The sequence below is a fragment of the Gossypium hirsutum genome, chromosome A09 (genome assembly GCF_007990345.1).
Source record: "Gossypium hirsutum isolate 1008001.06 chromosome A09, Gossypium_hirsutum_v2.1, whole genome shotgun sequence".
Classification (NCBI taxonomy): domain Eukaryota; kingdom Viridiplantae; phylum Streptophyta; class Magnoliopsida; order Malvales; family Malvaceae; genus Gossypium; species Gossypium hirsutum.
Genome location: NC_053432.1, coordinates 83890625 through 83904087, shown reverse-complemented (window position 1 = coordinate 83904087; position 13463 = coordinate 83890625). Strand labels below are relative to the sequence as shown.

The following is a 13463-nucleotide window of genomic DNA, read 5'->3' as shown; positions in this document are numbered from 1 at the left end:
TTATATAAAGTACATTAATTTAATAATCCTAGGAGAGCGGAGAGCTTCCTATTCCATTTGATACACCAATATTGATTCGACAAAATGATACTGTGTGGGCCCATCCGTAATTCATTCCGATTTTCTTTCTCTTTCCCCTTTGTTTTCCACCTTCAAAAATTAAGGAAACAATCCCATGCAAACCGAAACCATACTACAACTCCATCACAACCGTTTATTTATCAGACTTTCTATAAATTAATTCTCATCAACGGTTAAAACCGTTTCCATTTTTTTTAACTTCTTATGAAAAAGAAAATACTATAAATACTTTGGCGGACTCTCTCACTTTTCCCATCTCTTCGCCTTTCGCTCCTGCACTCTCACTCTCAATTGAAGTGCAAACTCTCAAAGCTTTGGATTCTCTCATTTATTTTAAAAAAAATTCTCTGCTGATTTTCGTTTTTCTTTTTTTTTGTTAAATTGAAATCAGCATTGCTTTGATTCAGTTGGAAATTTGATGATCCAAAAAGGAATGTGTTTTGTTATTGGATTGAAGCTTTGAAGTCCGGAAATCGAGTTAAGGTGAGTTGAAACCTGAGTCAGTTTTTTCTTTCACTGATTTATTTATTTATTTTTGTAAATAAATTCTCCCTTCTCTCTGTTTCTATAATATTTGAAGTTCCCGAGTTGAGTTGTCGACGTGGCTCTGTTTGGCCACCAAGAATATGTGTAGGAAAAGAAAAGAAAACTAGATATAACATGATTTTGTGTTATAAGCTTTTCTTTTATTATTTTTTTCGATTTTTCGGATGTTTCACTTTGAGTTTATTTCTTTTTGAGTTTGAATTCTTGGATTTTGAATCTCCTTTTTGTTTAAGAAACAGAGCAATCGCTAATGAACTTATCTTGGTTTTTTTCAACAGATTCTTAGGGGAGCTAGCAGCTGGACGTCACTGGAATGAGAGCTTTCTGATTCAAATTCAAATATTTAAAGGAAAAAATCTGAATTATAAAACCGAGCTTTGAGTTATAATATAAATTAAAAACTCTTAGCAAGGACTTCAAAATCATTAAAGTATTGTTCGTTGACACAATGGCAATCGGGATACTAAGCACTCTTTTAGCAAAATCAGAGACGATTTTAGGGTCTGGTCACAGCTCAGTAGTTTCAATGAATTTATTCGTTGCTCTTCTTTGCGGGTGTATCGTGATCGGTCATTTGCTAGAGGAAAGCCGATGGATGAATGAATCCATTACTGCCCTTGCCATTGTAAGCTTTTTAGATTTTTGTATATAGATTTCTTTATTATTACATATATTTAATAATAATAATAATAAGCTATTAGTTTTCGTAATTTTGATAATTTTTTATGATAGGGGCTGTGCACTGGAATTGTAATTTTGCTTACAACAGGAGGAAAAAGCTCTCATCTTTTAGTTTTCAGTGAAGATTTGTTCTTTAATTATTTGCTTCCACCTATTATTTTCAATGCAGGGTTAGTTTTTTGTGCTTGTATTTAATCTTTATAATAAAACGATTGATTTTTTGCTTGTTCTGAATTATAAAGTGCACTTATATGTATTTTCTGGTTTTTGTTTTAGGTTAATGTAACTTTTAGTTCTCGAACTTAATAATTAGATTCATCTTGATATGTATATTTTTTTAGTTCATTTTGATACATGAACTTAGGAATTAGGTTAATTCCTAAACTTGACAAATATAAAAAAGTTTGATGATGTGATACTTTGACATTGTGTTACCTAATCAAACTTGAGATGAAATCTAACTTCAAAGACCAAAATAAATTTAGTTATCAAATTTAGGTATCAAGGTGAAAAAAAGTATAATTACCAATAATCATTTTGAGTATGTGGGTATTTGAATGTGAGTTTTTAGTAGGGAAATATTGACACCCTTAAAGATGATATTAAAGGAAAGATATATACAATTAATGGATTATTTTTAGTAATTAAATATTCCTTAAGCTCCTTACTTTTAATTTAGATCATACAATGGGATAATACTTGATAATATAGTCTGCTTTAGTGGAAGCAAATTGATATTATGTTTTTCTTTGGTTCCAGATTCCAGGTGAAAAAGAAGCAATTTTTCCGCAACTTTATGACCATAATGCTGTTTGGTGCAGTTGGCACTTTAATATCCTTTGCCATCATATCTCTAGGTAATGTGTTAATGGGGTTTGATGATAGATAAACCTTGGTATGCATGCACATGTTTTACTCTTATCATTGCCTCTAGAAGTTCAAAAGCATGGACGTTGTTGCATGCGTTGTCTTCAACTACTTGACATTGTAGTGATGCTCTATGAAAAATCCATTGCTTTCAAATAATAGTCTTTATTGGCCTATACAAATAATACAAACATGCACTTTTGTTGGTAAAAATATTATTGAGATTTTTGTATTAGATGTGATGTCATATCAAAAGAGTAAATTGGTTCTTTTTGTTAAAAATTTCATTCATTTCTATTATTAAAAAGGGGCATAGCTGACAGAATAACCGAACAATGATATTTGATATGCCATTTGTACTCATGCTGACATATAATGACCAATTTTTAATAGTAGAAATGGATAAAAATTTTAACAAAAGGACTAATTTACTCTTTGATCTAATGTATAGGGATTAATTTGCCCATTTTTTGCGTAGAAGGGACAAAATGCAATCTAACTTTTAACACAAGGGCATTCATGATACTTTTACCTATTTTTGTTCATACACAATAACAAATACAAAATGAAATTGGTTATTTTCAGAAAGTATGACCTTAAGCTGTTTGTGTTTTTAACTCACCGCTATTTCTTAGTTCTTTCTTTATTGTGCGACATAGGTGCCATACATTTTTTCAAGAAAATGAGTATTGGTAATCTCAAGATAGGGGATTATCTTGGTAAAATTTTCATGCCACTATATCTATTTTAATTCAATTTCTTTTTGTATTTATATTATAGTCTTTTGTTAATTCTACTTGCTCTTCTTAATTGCAGCCATTGGGGCAATATTTTCAGCAACAGACTCTGTTTGCACTTTGCAAGTATGCATGTTTAAGAACTAGAATTCCCTCTTTACAACTCTTAAAGACCAGCACTTGTGCTTTAACCTATTTACCTCTCCTTGTTGGCTCAGGTGCTTAATCAGGACGATACGCCTTTATTGTATAGTCTGGTTTTCGGGGAGGGAGTTGTGAATGATGCCACAGCTGTTGTTCTTTTCAAAGCAATCCAAAGCTTTGACCTTCCTCACATCAACACCACCATTGCTTTGCAATTTGTTGGGAACTTTTTATATTTATTCATCTCGAGTACATTGCTTGGGGTTTTGGTAAGACTATTTCTCTTCTCAGTCCTTGATTGTTGGTCTCTATCTGCTCCTCATGAACACTTTTGTTGATCTCCTGCAGGCTGGATTGCTTAGTGCTTACATTATTAAAAAGCTCTATTTCGGAAGGTTCGTATACGTTCCGGTGTTCGTTTTTCTGAATATTAAGTTGTTAAGATAATGTCCTTAATATCTCTTCCCTCTTCTTACAAACAGGCACTCAACGGATCGCGAGGTTGCTCTCATGATACTCATGGCTTACCTTTCATATATGCTGGCTGAAGTAAGGTTTTCATAATTCTAATGGTGACCCCTTTTTCTTTAACATTATGCAAAAAACAGTCTAATAATCACAATGTTGGCATTACTGTCTTTCTTGCAGTTTTTCTATTTAAGTGCGATCCTCACTGTGTTCTTTTGTGGGATTGTTATGTCTCATTATACATGGCATAATGTTACCGAAAGTTCAAGAGTGACAACCAAGTATGTTCAATATCCACTATCGGTTACTTTGAACACTTGAATTAGTTTCCCACCTTTTCTTGCGGAAAAGCCAGCCAACTCGGAATGGCAACGGGTTTTCTCACTGCAATCCCGGTTTGATTCGGGGTTTTTTGGCCAACCCTACAGCCAACATTGTCGTGCTATTGATATTTCATTACTTATCAATTGATTACTGCAGGCATGCTTTTGCCACACTATCATTTGTTGCTGAGATTTTCATCTTCCTCTATGTTGGTATGGATGCTTTGGACATTGAGAAATGGAGAGTAGTTAGTGATAGGTGAGGTCAATGGTTAAAATATTAATATTTGATGCATTCATAGTGTAAAGTTAACGAACTAGATTTGGACATATATTTGATTGGTAAAGTACCATGTAGGCTCTTATATTATGAGTCCGATTGCATTATGTCATTTTCATTAAAAAAATGACAAATTAGTCCTTGTATGCTAGATTAAAGAGTAAACTAGTCTTTCTGTTAAAAGTTTTATCAATTTCTACTGTTAAAAATTGATCCTTTTATGTCAACAAGAGGTCTGCATTTATGTCTAGTTATTTCTTTAGTCATCTTAATTTTTAACAGTAGAAATGAATGAAAAGAAATTTTAACAGAAATATAATAAACAATGACTAATTTATCTATCTTTTGAGTGAATGGAATAAAATGCAATATGACTTCTAATATAGAGGTTTCCATGGTGCTTTTACCTATTTGATTCATTGGTGATATTGCATCAAATATAAATAAATTTAAACTTAAAACTCAGTTTTTTCGAATTTTGGGATTGATTTAACTCATTTTTTCTTCTCAGCCCTGGGAAATCAGTTGGGGTGAGCGCAATTCTATTAGGCTTGATTCTTGTTGGGAGAGCAGCCTTTGTTTTCCCTTTATCTTCCATTTCCAACTTGACTAAGAAAGCTCCATGTGACAAAATTGATTTCAAACAGCAAGTATGAGTTTCAAAACACTTAATTGACTTTGTATGATCTCTATTCGGTCTTTGAAATGGATTGGTGAATGCTTACTTCGCTTTGGACTTACTTAATTTTTGCAGGTTACCATTTGGTGGGCCGGTCTTATGCGTGGTGCAGTTTCAATGGCACTTGCTTATAATCAGGTATAAAAGATTTTCTTCTTCCGTAGATAATACAACATTATATAATTTTCTGATACTAACGGTAGGATGGATGTTGGGAAAAAAAGAGAGTGCTAAATTACAAGCATGATAATCCATGATTTTATCACAAAAGTTTTACAATTTGAATTTGTTGAATCAATTTAATCAAATTTAGGACAATTTAGATTCAAAACGATTTGAACAAGTAAACTGAAATGATACAATTCTAAAGTAATCAACACATAAAATGATTTAAACTCGTAACGATCCTACTAAAAGACTTAAACTTTAAATCCAAATGACTTAAACCAAAAACAATAAACAACTAATATGATCCAAATTTGAAATTAACTTAAATTGAAATGACTTAAAAATTTAAAATAATAAATTCATCCGGTTTAGATTAACTAGACACAAAATTAACTTAGCTAAGTCTAGTTTTCCTTTGGACCATTTATGAATGTTCCTTAGGATTAGCAACAGGGTGGGGGTGGGGTGGCTTTTTGCTTGCCCTAACCTTGACCTATCCAATTTTTATGTATACTACCCGACATTGCTCGAATCCAATTTTATTTAAAATGTTTACTTTTGTTCTTGAAATAGTTTTTTTTTTGTCTTAATTTGTCACTAAATTTTAAATAACATTATATAATATATTGTTTTTTAAGAAAATAAACCAAATATATATTATAGAATCCTATAAAATTGTTTTAAAATATAAAAATAGTTATAAATTAAAAAAAAAAGGTATTTTAGAAAATATATAAGGTAAAGGCGAGACAAGATGAAGAGGGATTTTACCTAAACCTGACTCTGCTGAAGTATAAGAAATGTGTGACAATGAGCTTAACTATTCGTTTTTTGCAGTTTACCAGCTTGGGCCATACTCAGTTGCGAGGGAATGCAATGATGATAACCAGCACAATCACAGTTGTACTTTTCAGCACTGTGGTAAGAATCTCAATTCATCCAACTCGATTCGAACTGTAACACTCTGGTTTAATCACATGAAAAAACATCGAAGAAATCTGAAAATTAAGTTCATGATCCCCAATTTGATCATTGGAAATCATATGCAGGTTTTTGGCTTGATGACTAAACCATTGATTAGAATCTTGCTTCCTTCACCGAAAAATCGAATGCTCTCTTCCGAACCGTCTACACCTAAGTCACTCACCGTGCCGCTTCTCACCAATGGCCACGACTTAGAGGCTTACGAAAGCGACCGAAATCTAATAACCCGGCCAACAAGCTTAAGGATGTTCTTGAGCACTCCTTCCAACACCGTGCACTACTATTGGAGAAAATTCGACAACGCGTTCATGCGACCTGTATTCGGAGGAAGGGGTTTCGTACCCTTCGTTCCGGGATCGCCCATCGAACAAAATGATCAACAATGGCAGTGAATAATGAAGAGATCACAGATACCAGGTACTAAAATACTACACTAATTTTTATAAACTTGTAGGATAGTGGAATGAAAACCGGCTTTTCAGTGTGAAGTTTGCTAATATATACGTGAGAGTTATGTTATTTGGACTCGGGTTTGGGTTTTAAATATGGGTATATGTCTGACTTGGATATATTCATAAAAAAAATTAAAACAAAATAGAAGGACACAAAAGTGAGAGTTTGGCCGGTTGATTTGATTTTAACAATTTTTTTCCAGCGTTTGCTGTTTAATGTTTGATTGTATCTTACATTGAATGCTGTTTTGGAGTTTTTTTTTCTTTTTTCTTTTTTTTTGTGAGGGTTTTTTTTGTAAAAGGTTTAATTTTATTGATTGTATATCTTTTTATTAAAAGTACTCCCTTCCTTTATTTATATTTTTATTTATACACTCTTGCTATATAATAATAAGGTTAAAATATACCATAGGTTCTTATATTTTTTTAAATTTAGAATTTAGTTATTTTATTTTTATTTCAAAGAATTTAGTTTTGCTTTTGAGGTTTCAAATTCAAGTTCAATTGTTAAATTCTTTTGTTAAATTTGTTGTGTAACAATTTTTAAAATAAAAAAAAATACTCACTTGGTAGCAATATAGCTAAAAAATAACATTCTAATGAACTTGAATCTAATAAAATAATTTTAAAAGTGTTAACAGCTAGATCTGAATCATGAAAAAGTAGAGGAATTAAATTCTTAAAAATAAATGTATAAAGACTAATTTTTAAAATTACTAAAAATTTAGGGACATGGCTTACTATTTGACCTAAATTACTATTTAATAATAAAAATAATATTAATGTAAAAATAATTGGATGATTAGACTAATTTAACCTATTCGAACAATGAATAAGTTAATGTTAGAGTTTAACATATTTATGATTTAATTTCATTGAAGGGATTAAACTCGGGTGAATTTTTTATTTAATTGTAATTATTATTATGATTAAATATAACAATCTCTTTTCTTTTCTTTTTTTTTCAAAGGAGATTGAGTTAGGCTATCTAACAAATCAAAATAGTTGGCATTAGGTAATTGGCAAAATTTGGGGCAATAAAGAGAATAGGTTTGATAGTGTACAATAAGATATAATTATTTTCTCTAAATAAAAAATGTTTTCCAGTTTGGGTAACTATTTAGTTGGTGACCCAAATTTTAATGTGGATTAATTTTGGCCATTTTAAATGATTTTTTTTAATTTGGTCACTCAACTTTTAGAGTGTTTTCATTTTAATTATCTAAACGTTAAATTTTTAATAACGGTTAACTATACATGCCACACCATGTTTACATTTTCATTTTAGTCACCCAACTTTTAAGTCGCTTTCATTTTGGTCACCCAAACTTTTTTTTTAAAGTTTTGATCGGGGTAAAAAAAATTAAGGATTAAAGTGAAAAAGCGGTAGAAACTAAAATAATACACAAATTTTGTGAAATTGTATTTGTTTATACTATCACAATAAATTTTAAATTTCTATTTTTAGTATTCAAATTTTAAATTTCAAAACATCAAAGCAATTTGAACAAATTACTAAAAATATTATCTATTGATAATGTCAATCAATTTGTTACTATAATATTAAAATTACTTAATTTAATCTGCTTTTTAATTTTTAATTTTATTTTATGTTTCTAGACTATCCTTACCAAAATCAACTCAAATAACTCATATTTAATAATTGTCTATAAAATTTAAATTTCTTTTAATTATATAATCTAAAATATTTCATGCTAAGCTAAAGTTAAAAAGAAAAGGTACTTGCAATTAATTAAATTAAATGCTTGTTCTTCGTTTAGGTAAAAAAATTATGATAAAAATTTATGAGTTTTGTTTGGAATAAAAGATAAAATTAATTAATTGCAAAGACTTTTCTTTGCTTTTAGCTTAAAATGGAAGATTCAATATAATATAATCAAAATAAATTTGGGTTTTATGGACAATTATCAAAGATAATAATTTTCATTTATAATTTTTAAAAATAATTTCAAACATCAAAATAAATTAAATAAATTGTTGAATTTTTTTTATCCATTAATAATGTCAACTTATTTGTTATGATTCTTAATATTTTATATTTTATATTTCAAAACCTAAATTTAGAATTTTTCTGTAATGAGATAAACAAATAAAATTTTGATAATTTTTGTGTGTTATTTTAATTTCTATCATTTTTTCACTTTGATCCTAAATTTTTTTTACCCAATCAATACTTTAAAAAAAATATTTTTTGGTGACTAAAATTAAAACAACCTAAAAGTCAGGTGATCAAAATGAAAGTGCAAACATGATGTGGCATATACAATTAACTGCTGTTAAAATTTTATTGCTTGGATGATTAAAATGAAAGCATCCTAAAAATTAAGTGATCAACTAAGCAGTTTACCATTTCATTTTTAATTAGATTTGTTCACTATTTAAAATATTTAAAACTGGTGTTAAAAACATATGATGGTTTTTTAAATTTTATTTATATTATTTTTTTAAATTATAATTATATTAAAAATTTCAATCAAAATCAAATAGTTTAAAATAATGAACTAAATAATTAACTCGACAACTAACTAAACCCAAACTAACTAATTATAATCGGAATAAATTTGAGAGACAATACATATATTTAAAGAGGATTGGACTTGAATTTGGAATCTCAAAATCGCCATTTTCTCAACCTTGTCATTGAGATGAGACCTCGATGACATGTTTATAGAGTGTATTAATTTCACATTAAATGTATCTAATGGTAATATTTAAAGGGTTCAAATGTGTTATAATTGCTTAGATTCTTCGTAGATTTGAAATTTTATATCTATTTTTTTATTTCTAACAATCTAGTCTTTCTAACGTTTAGAATTTAAAACTTAAGTCTAATTGTTAACATTGTTAAAATTATTTTATTAAATTCAAGTTCATTACAACAATTTTTTGGTTACATGGCTACCAAATAATTTTTTTTTGTTTTTTTTAAATCTGAAAAAAGATGGACTAGACCCTAAAAAATGTAGGCATTAAATTCCAAATTTATAAAAAAGTAAAAGAAATTTACATGTTTTAAATTATTTGAAATTAGGATAAGCTACAATTGTAGCCACCCAAGTATTGATAAGTTTATTTTTTGATCTTCTAACTATGAAAAGTTATAAAACGGGCACTCAGTTATTCAATTTTTTCTTCTGTTAAATAACTTACAAAAAGGTGACGTGAAAGCTTTTAAATTTGGCATAATAAAAACTTTAGCCCTCAACATTTATACATTATATCAATTTAGTTTCGATTCTAAAAAAAATAACCCTTAATGATTACATATTGTGTAATTTGCCCTCCTTTTAAAACTAAAATTGTTCAGAAATGTACAAAAAATAGAAACACCCAAAAATTCAAATTAATAAATTTCATATTTTCTCTTTCTTTTAAAACTTACCCTCAATGTCACAAATAAAAGTAAAACTATAAAAAAGACTAAATTACACATTGTGCAAATGTGGGGGTTACTTTTTTTGAATCATTATTAAATTGACACAATTTATAAATGTTAAGAGTTAAAGTTGCTATCATCCCAATTTTAAAAGATTAAAATTTGCTATTAGTAATTGTACTTTTGCAAATGTTGTGAATTTAGTCCCCAAACTTTATTTTGGTCTTTTTTTTTGTCATTGTACTTTTCAAAATTTAAAATTTTAGTCATTACCAAATGATAACTATTAAAATTTTAAGTTCTATTAATTTTAAAATACGATTCAACAAATATATTATCACAAGTGTAATGCCATGTCATGTTGTTATTTCCACAAATTACTTACTAAAATTTTAATTAATGGATTAACGACTGCCATTTTGCATCAAAACTGAAAATTTAAAATTTGAAAAGTATAACGACTTAGAATAATTAAATTAGAGAATATCGACTAAATCTACAATTGTACGCATGGTATAAAACTAGTAATTGAATTTAAATAAACAGATTTAATTGTTACTATTTGGGGTATGACTAAAATTTTAAAACTTGAAAAGTATAGAGACTAAAATTGACCAATTCAAGAAGTACAATAACCAAATTTAATCAAATCAAAGTATAAGAACTAAATCTATGATTTTTGCAAAGTATAAGGACTAATAGTATAATTTAATATTTTAAAAACTGTTGAACTTAAAAAAAAAAAACATTAGTCCAAAGACTTTGCCAAAATAACAAACACAAAATTCTCATATTCCTAGACAAACTTGAAACATGCAATTCTTGTTTAGCTTTGGTTATTCTCCAATTCAATCGTATGGGTTGAGAGCATCTCTTTTTAGTATAATTATTTTTTCCAACACGTGAATTGTTGGTCAATATATTCTCTTTATTTTCATTATTTAATTAATAAATTTATTTAATGCAATTACAAAAAATAATATTAAGGATAAATTACATAGGTCGCGGAATTATTCATAAATTCAAGTTTTAATTTTTAAATTTAAAAAAATTACAAAATGATTATTAAATTATTTAAAAGTTTCTATTTAAGTTATTAAGTTATTAAAATCGTTGTTGTACGACATTCTACAATTCCAATTTTTTAAGAAATAACTTTGAACATCATAAAGTTGTGAAATAAAATTTAAACAATTTTCTTCTCTGATATCTAATATTAATCGATAGATCGATTTAGATCTAAGTTATAATTTTCTACTCATTGATTGACACCAATCCATCATGTCAATTGTCAAATCGTTAACAATCCATAACTCCAATAGAAATTTTTGAACAGTTTAGTAACTTAAATAAAAATTTTAGAATAATTTAATGATTATTTTACAATTTTTTAAAGTTTAGTGACTGAATTATAAAATTGCTAATAGCTTAGTGACGTTTGATGTATTTTGACCAAAATGTTTTCATTATATTATATTATATTATTAAAAAAAGTTTGCCTGATGGAGAAGACAAGTAAGAACAGTGTTGCTTTTCGATACAAACTATGAAATGCAAGTGGGAAATTAATTGCCAAAACAAATCTCAACCAAATTCCAATACCCTCACAAGGCAAAAAAACCACCACCAGAGGCATCTATAAAAACAACTCATTCTTTAAAGCATTCCAAAGAAAAACACTTCAAAACACCCCCCTCCCTCTTCCATCGTGATCTCCGCTCTCTTCTCTCATATCGAACAAAAAAAAACCCGATCCCAATGGCTTCTTCAACTGGATTTTCACTCAATTTCTCCCCTCTTTCAACTTCTTTCAAGCACAACCAGGTCTTCCTTTTTCCCTTTACTTTTTGGTGTTTTTTTATCTGATTATTGTGCTCTTTTTTTTTTGGTTTTTTTAAGTTGGGTTTTGGTTATACATTGATTTTTTTTCTTCTGTTAGGGATGTTTTAGATTTGATGCTGAGATTTGAATATTTAGCTGAAAGATGATCTTTTTAATCACTAATCAGTTATTGAATTTAAGTACAAATAATCGAGTTCAAGCAGTTGGATTTTTATTTTGAATCAAATTTAAATTCTAAAAGTGAAACACGATCGAGCTCGACTTCGAATTTTTCACTGATTTTATTCAATTCTATTTTTCTGCAGGTACCTCATCATGGGATCTCTAATGTCAACTTACTTAGTCTCCCATCTCTTAGAATCCGACCGGGACCTATGCGCCTCCGGGTTTCTTGTGCGGTACGTATCGATTCGAGCCTAAACCGGTGCCGGCATATACCAATATGTGTAGTTAGGGTAATACCGAAATGATATATTTAAACACACCCATATCCGGTACATACCGAGAATGGTATGTTACCGCATCCGAAAATATAGTCATTTAGTGGTACAATGCCTGACTAATTAAGCTAATGCGGTGCCGATTAGCCGATCATTGGAATCCTTTTATACGAAAACAAGATCATAAATGTGCAACTGTACCGGTGAAAGGACCTTTAACTGCAACTGTTTGGGCCTAGCCGAAGTTGTTTTTAGGAAAATATATTATGTTAAATCGGATTTTTCGATTTCTTTGAAATATCTGTATCCGATATTTGCTTTCTTTATATAGTTGGATACATGTAAGTCTAGTTGTGTAAAAATGTGTGGAAACTTAAACTTTGAGCATGCTTGTATTTAACATTCAATTTCGAGTTCGGGTAACATAGTCCATATGATGAAGCCTTTACATGCATTTCTCCGTATCAATATGCTTAACTGGCTCTTTGGATGTTAATATCTTCAGGCCAAACCCGAGACGGTGGACAAAGTTTGTAGCATAGTGAGGAAGCAACTAGCACTACCCGAAGATTCTTCTGTTACCGGAGAATCTAAGTTTGCTGCACTCGGAGCTGATTCTCTTGACACGGTAACCAAATATCTACCCTATAGGATCTATTACGTTTTGATATTTTGCTGGAATGAGTGGATATATTACATTAATAAACTCAAAAAACACTAAAATCCAATGATACTTGTTCTTGTGATTCAGGTCGAGATTGTGATGGGACTCGAGGAGGAGTTCGGAATCAGTGTGGAAGAAGAAAGTGCCCAAAGCATTGTCACCGTTCAAGATGCAGCGGATCTGATTGAGAAGCTCGTGGAGAAGAAAGATGCTTAAAACACCATTGAAAATGGCTGGCTGTCCGGCAACGAGTCCTTAAAAAATATATCCCCTGTTTTTTTCTTTTTGGCTACTCCTATGTTGTTTTAATGTTAGTTTTGTTTTTGTTGCTTATGGAACATGTAAACCAACATGAAGTTTGGCTGTTTCTTCATTGTGGTTACAGTTTTAAGGGTAGAAAACTCAAAAGTGTCTCATTTCCATGTTGTCTTGAGCCATTTGTTCTATGAAATCTCGGATTTAATTTAGTTAGGTTTGTATAATCATTTATTTAGCATTTCTATAGCTCATATTTGGTTTTATTTAGCATTTCCATTCTATTTCGACTTATTTGATAGAATATTCTAAGAGTTAAAATCCTTATTTAAGGATTTTTCAATTTTATGAAATTCGAAAAGATCTCATTATCGTTATAACATGGATTTCTTTTTTAATTCAACGGATTGAAATAAAAAGAATAAAAAACATTAATTTGATAATTTATTTAACAA

General features: G+C 29.3%; 2 protein-coding genes across 4 annotated transcripts; both read left to right on the top strand.

Moving 5' to 3' along the window:
• The first annotated feature begins 352 nt into the window (after positions 1-352).
• On the top strand, positions 353-6795 carry LOC107929036 (sodium/hydrogen exchanger 2). Of its 2 annotated transcripts, XM_041077312.1 has the most exons (15): positions 353-564; positions 906-1252; positions 1360-1478; positions 2068-2165; positions 2835-2894; positions 2992-3038; positions 3131-3325; positions 3405-3451; positions 3539-3605; positions 3705-3805; positions 4005-4106; positions 4639-4777; positions 4882-4944; positions 5812-5895; positions 6024-6795. In XM_041077312.1, exons 2-15 carry the CDS (start codon positions 1076-1078, stop codon positions 6348-6350), a joined length of 1626 nt encoding a protein of 541 aa, XP_040933246.1. In that variant the 5' UTR covers positions 353-564; positions 906-1075; the 3' UTR covers positions 6351-6795. The 2 variants fall into 2 exon arrangements, with proteins under 2 accessions (XP_040933246.1, XP_040933247.1); XM_041077313.1 differs by lacking the exon at positions 2835-2894 and having other exon boundaries at positions 6024-6743.
• Positions 6796-11304: 4509 nt separating this feature from the next.
• LOC107929173 (acyl carrier protein 1, chloroplastic) lies at positions 11305-13220 on the top strand. 2 transcript variants are annotated; one of them, XM_016860542.2, is made up of 4 exons: positions 11305-11631; positions 11955-12047; positions 12595-12717; positions 12841-13220. In XM_016860542.2, the coding sequence occupies exons 1-4, from the start codon at positions 11566-11568 to the stop codon at positions 12967-12969; spliced, it is 411 nt and encodes a 136-aa protein (XP_016716031.1). In that variant the 5' UTR covers positions 11305-11565; the 3' UTR covers positions 12970-13220. The 2 variants fall into 2 exon arrangements, with proteins under 2 accessions (XP_016716031.1, XP_040933245.1); XM_041077311.1 differs by having other exon boundaries at positions 11373-11631; positions 12586-12717.
• The last annotated feature ends 243 nt before the right edge of the window (positions 13221-13463 follow it).

What these genes read in the sequence shown, in the direction of transcription:
- LOC107929036 (XM_041077312.1), top strand. Translation starts at nt 1,076, where the DNA reads ATGGCAATCGGGATACTAAGCACTCTTTTAGCAAAATCAGAGACGATT. An exon ending in CCATTACTGCCCTTGCCATT is followed by an intron (nt 1,253 to 1,359) that starts GTAAGCTTTTTA and finishes TTTTTATGATAG; the next exon opens with GGGCTGTGCACTGGAATTGT. An exon ending in CCTATTATTTTCAATGCAGG is followed by an intron (nt 1,479 to 2,067) that starts GTTAGTTTTTTG and finishes CTTTGGTTCCAG; the next exon opens with ATTCCAGGTGAAAAAGAAGC.
- LOC107929173 (XM_041077311.1), top strand. Translation starts at nt 11,566, where the DNA reads ATGGCTTCTTCAACTGGATTTTCACTCAATTTCTCCCCTCTTTCAACT. An exon ending in CTTCTTTCAAGCACAACCAG is followed by an intron (nt 11,632 to 11,954) that starts GTCTTCCTTTTT and finishes ATTTTTCTGCAG; the next exon opens with GTACCTCATCATGGGATCTC. An exon ending in GCCTCCGGGTTTCTTGTGCG is followed by an intron (nt 12,048 to 12,585) that starts GTACGTATCGAT and finishes TTTGGATGTTAA; the next exon opens with TATCTTCAGGCCAAACCCGA.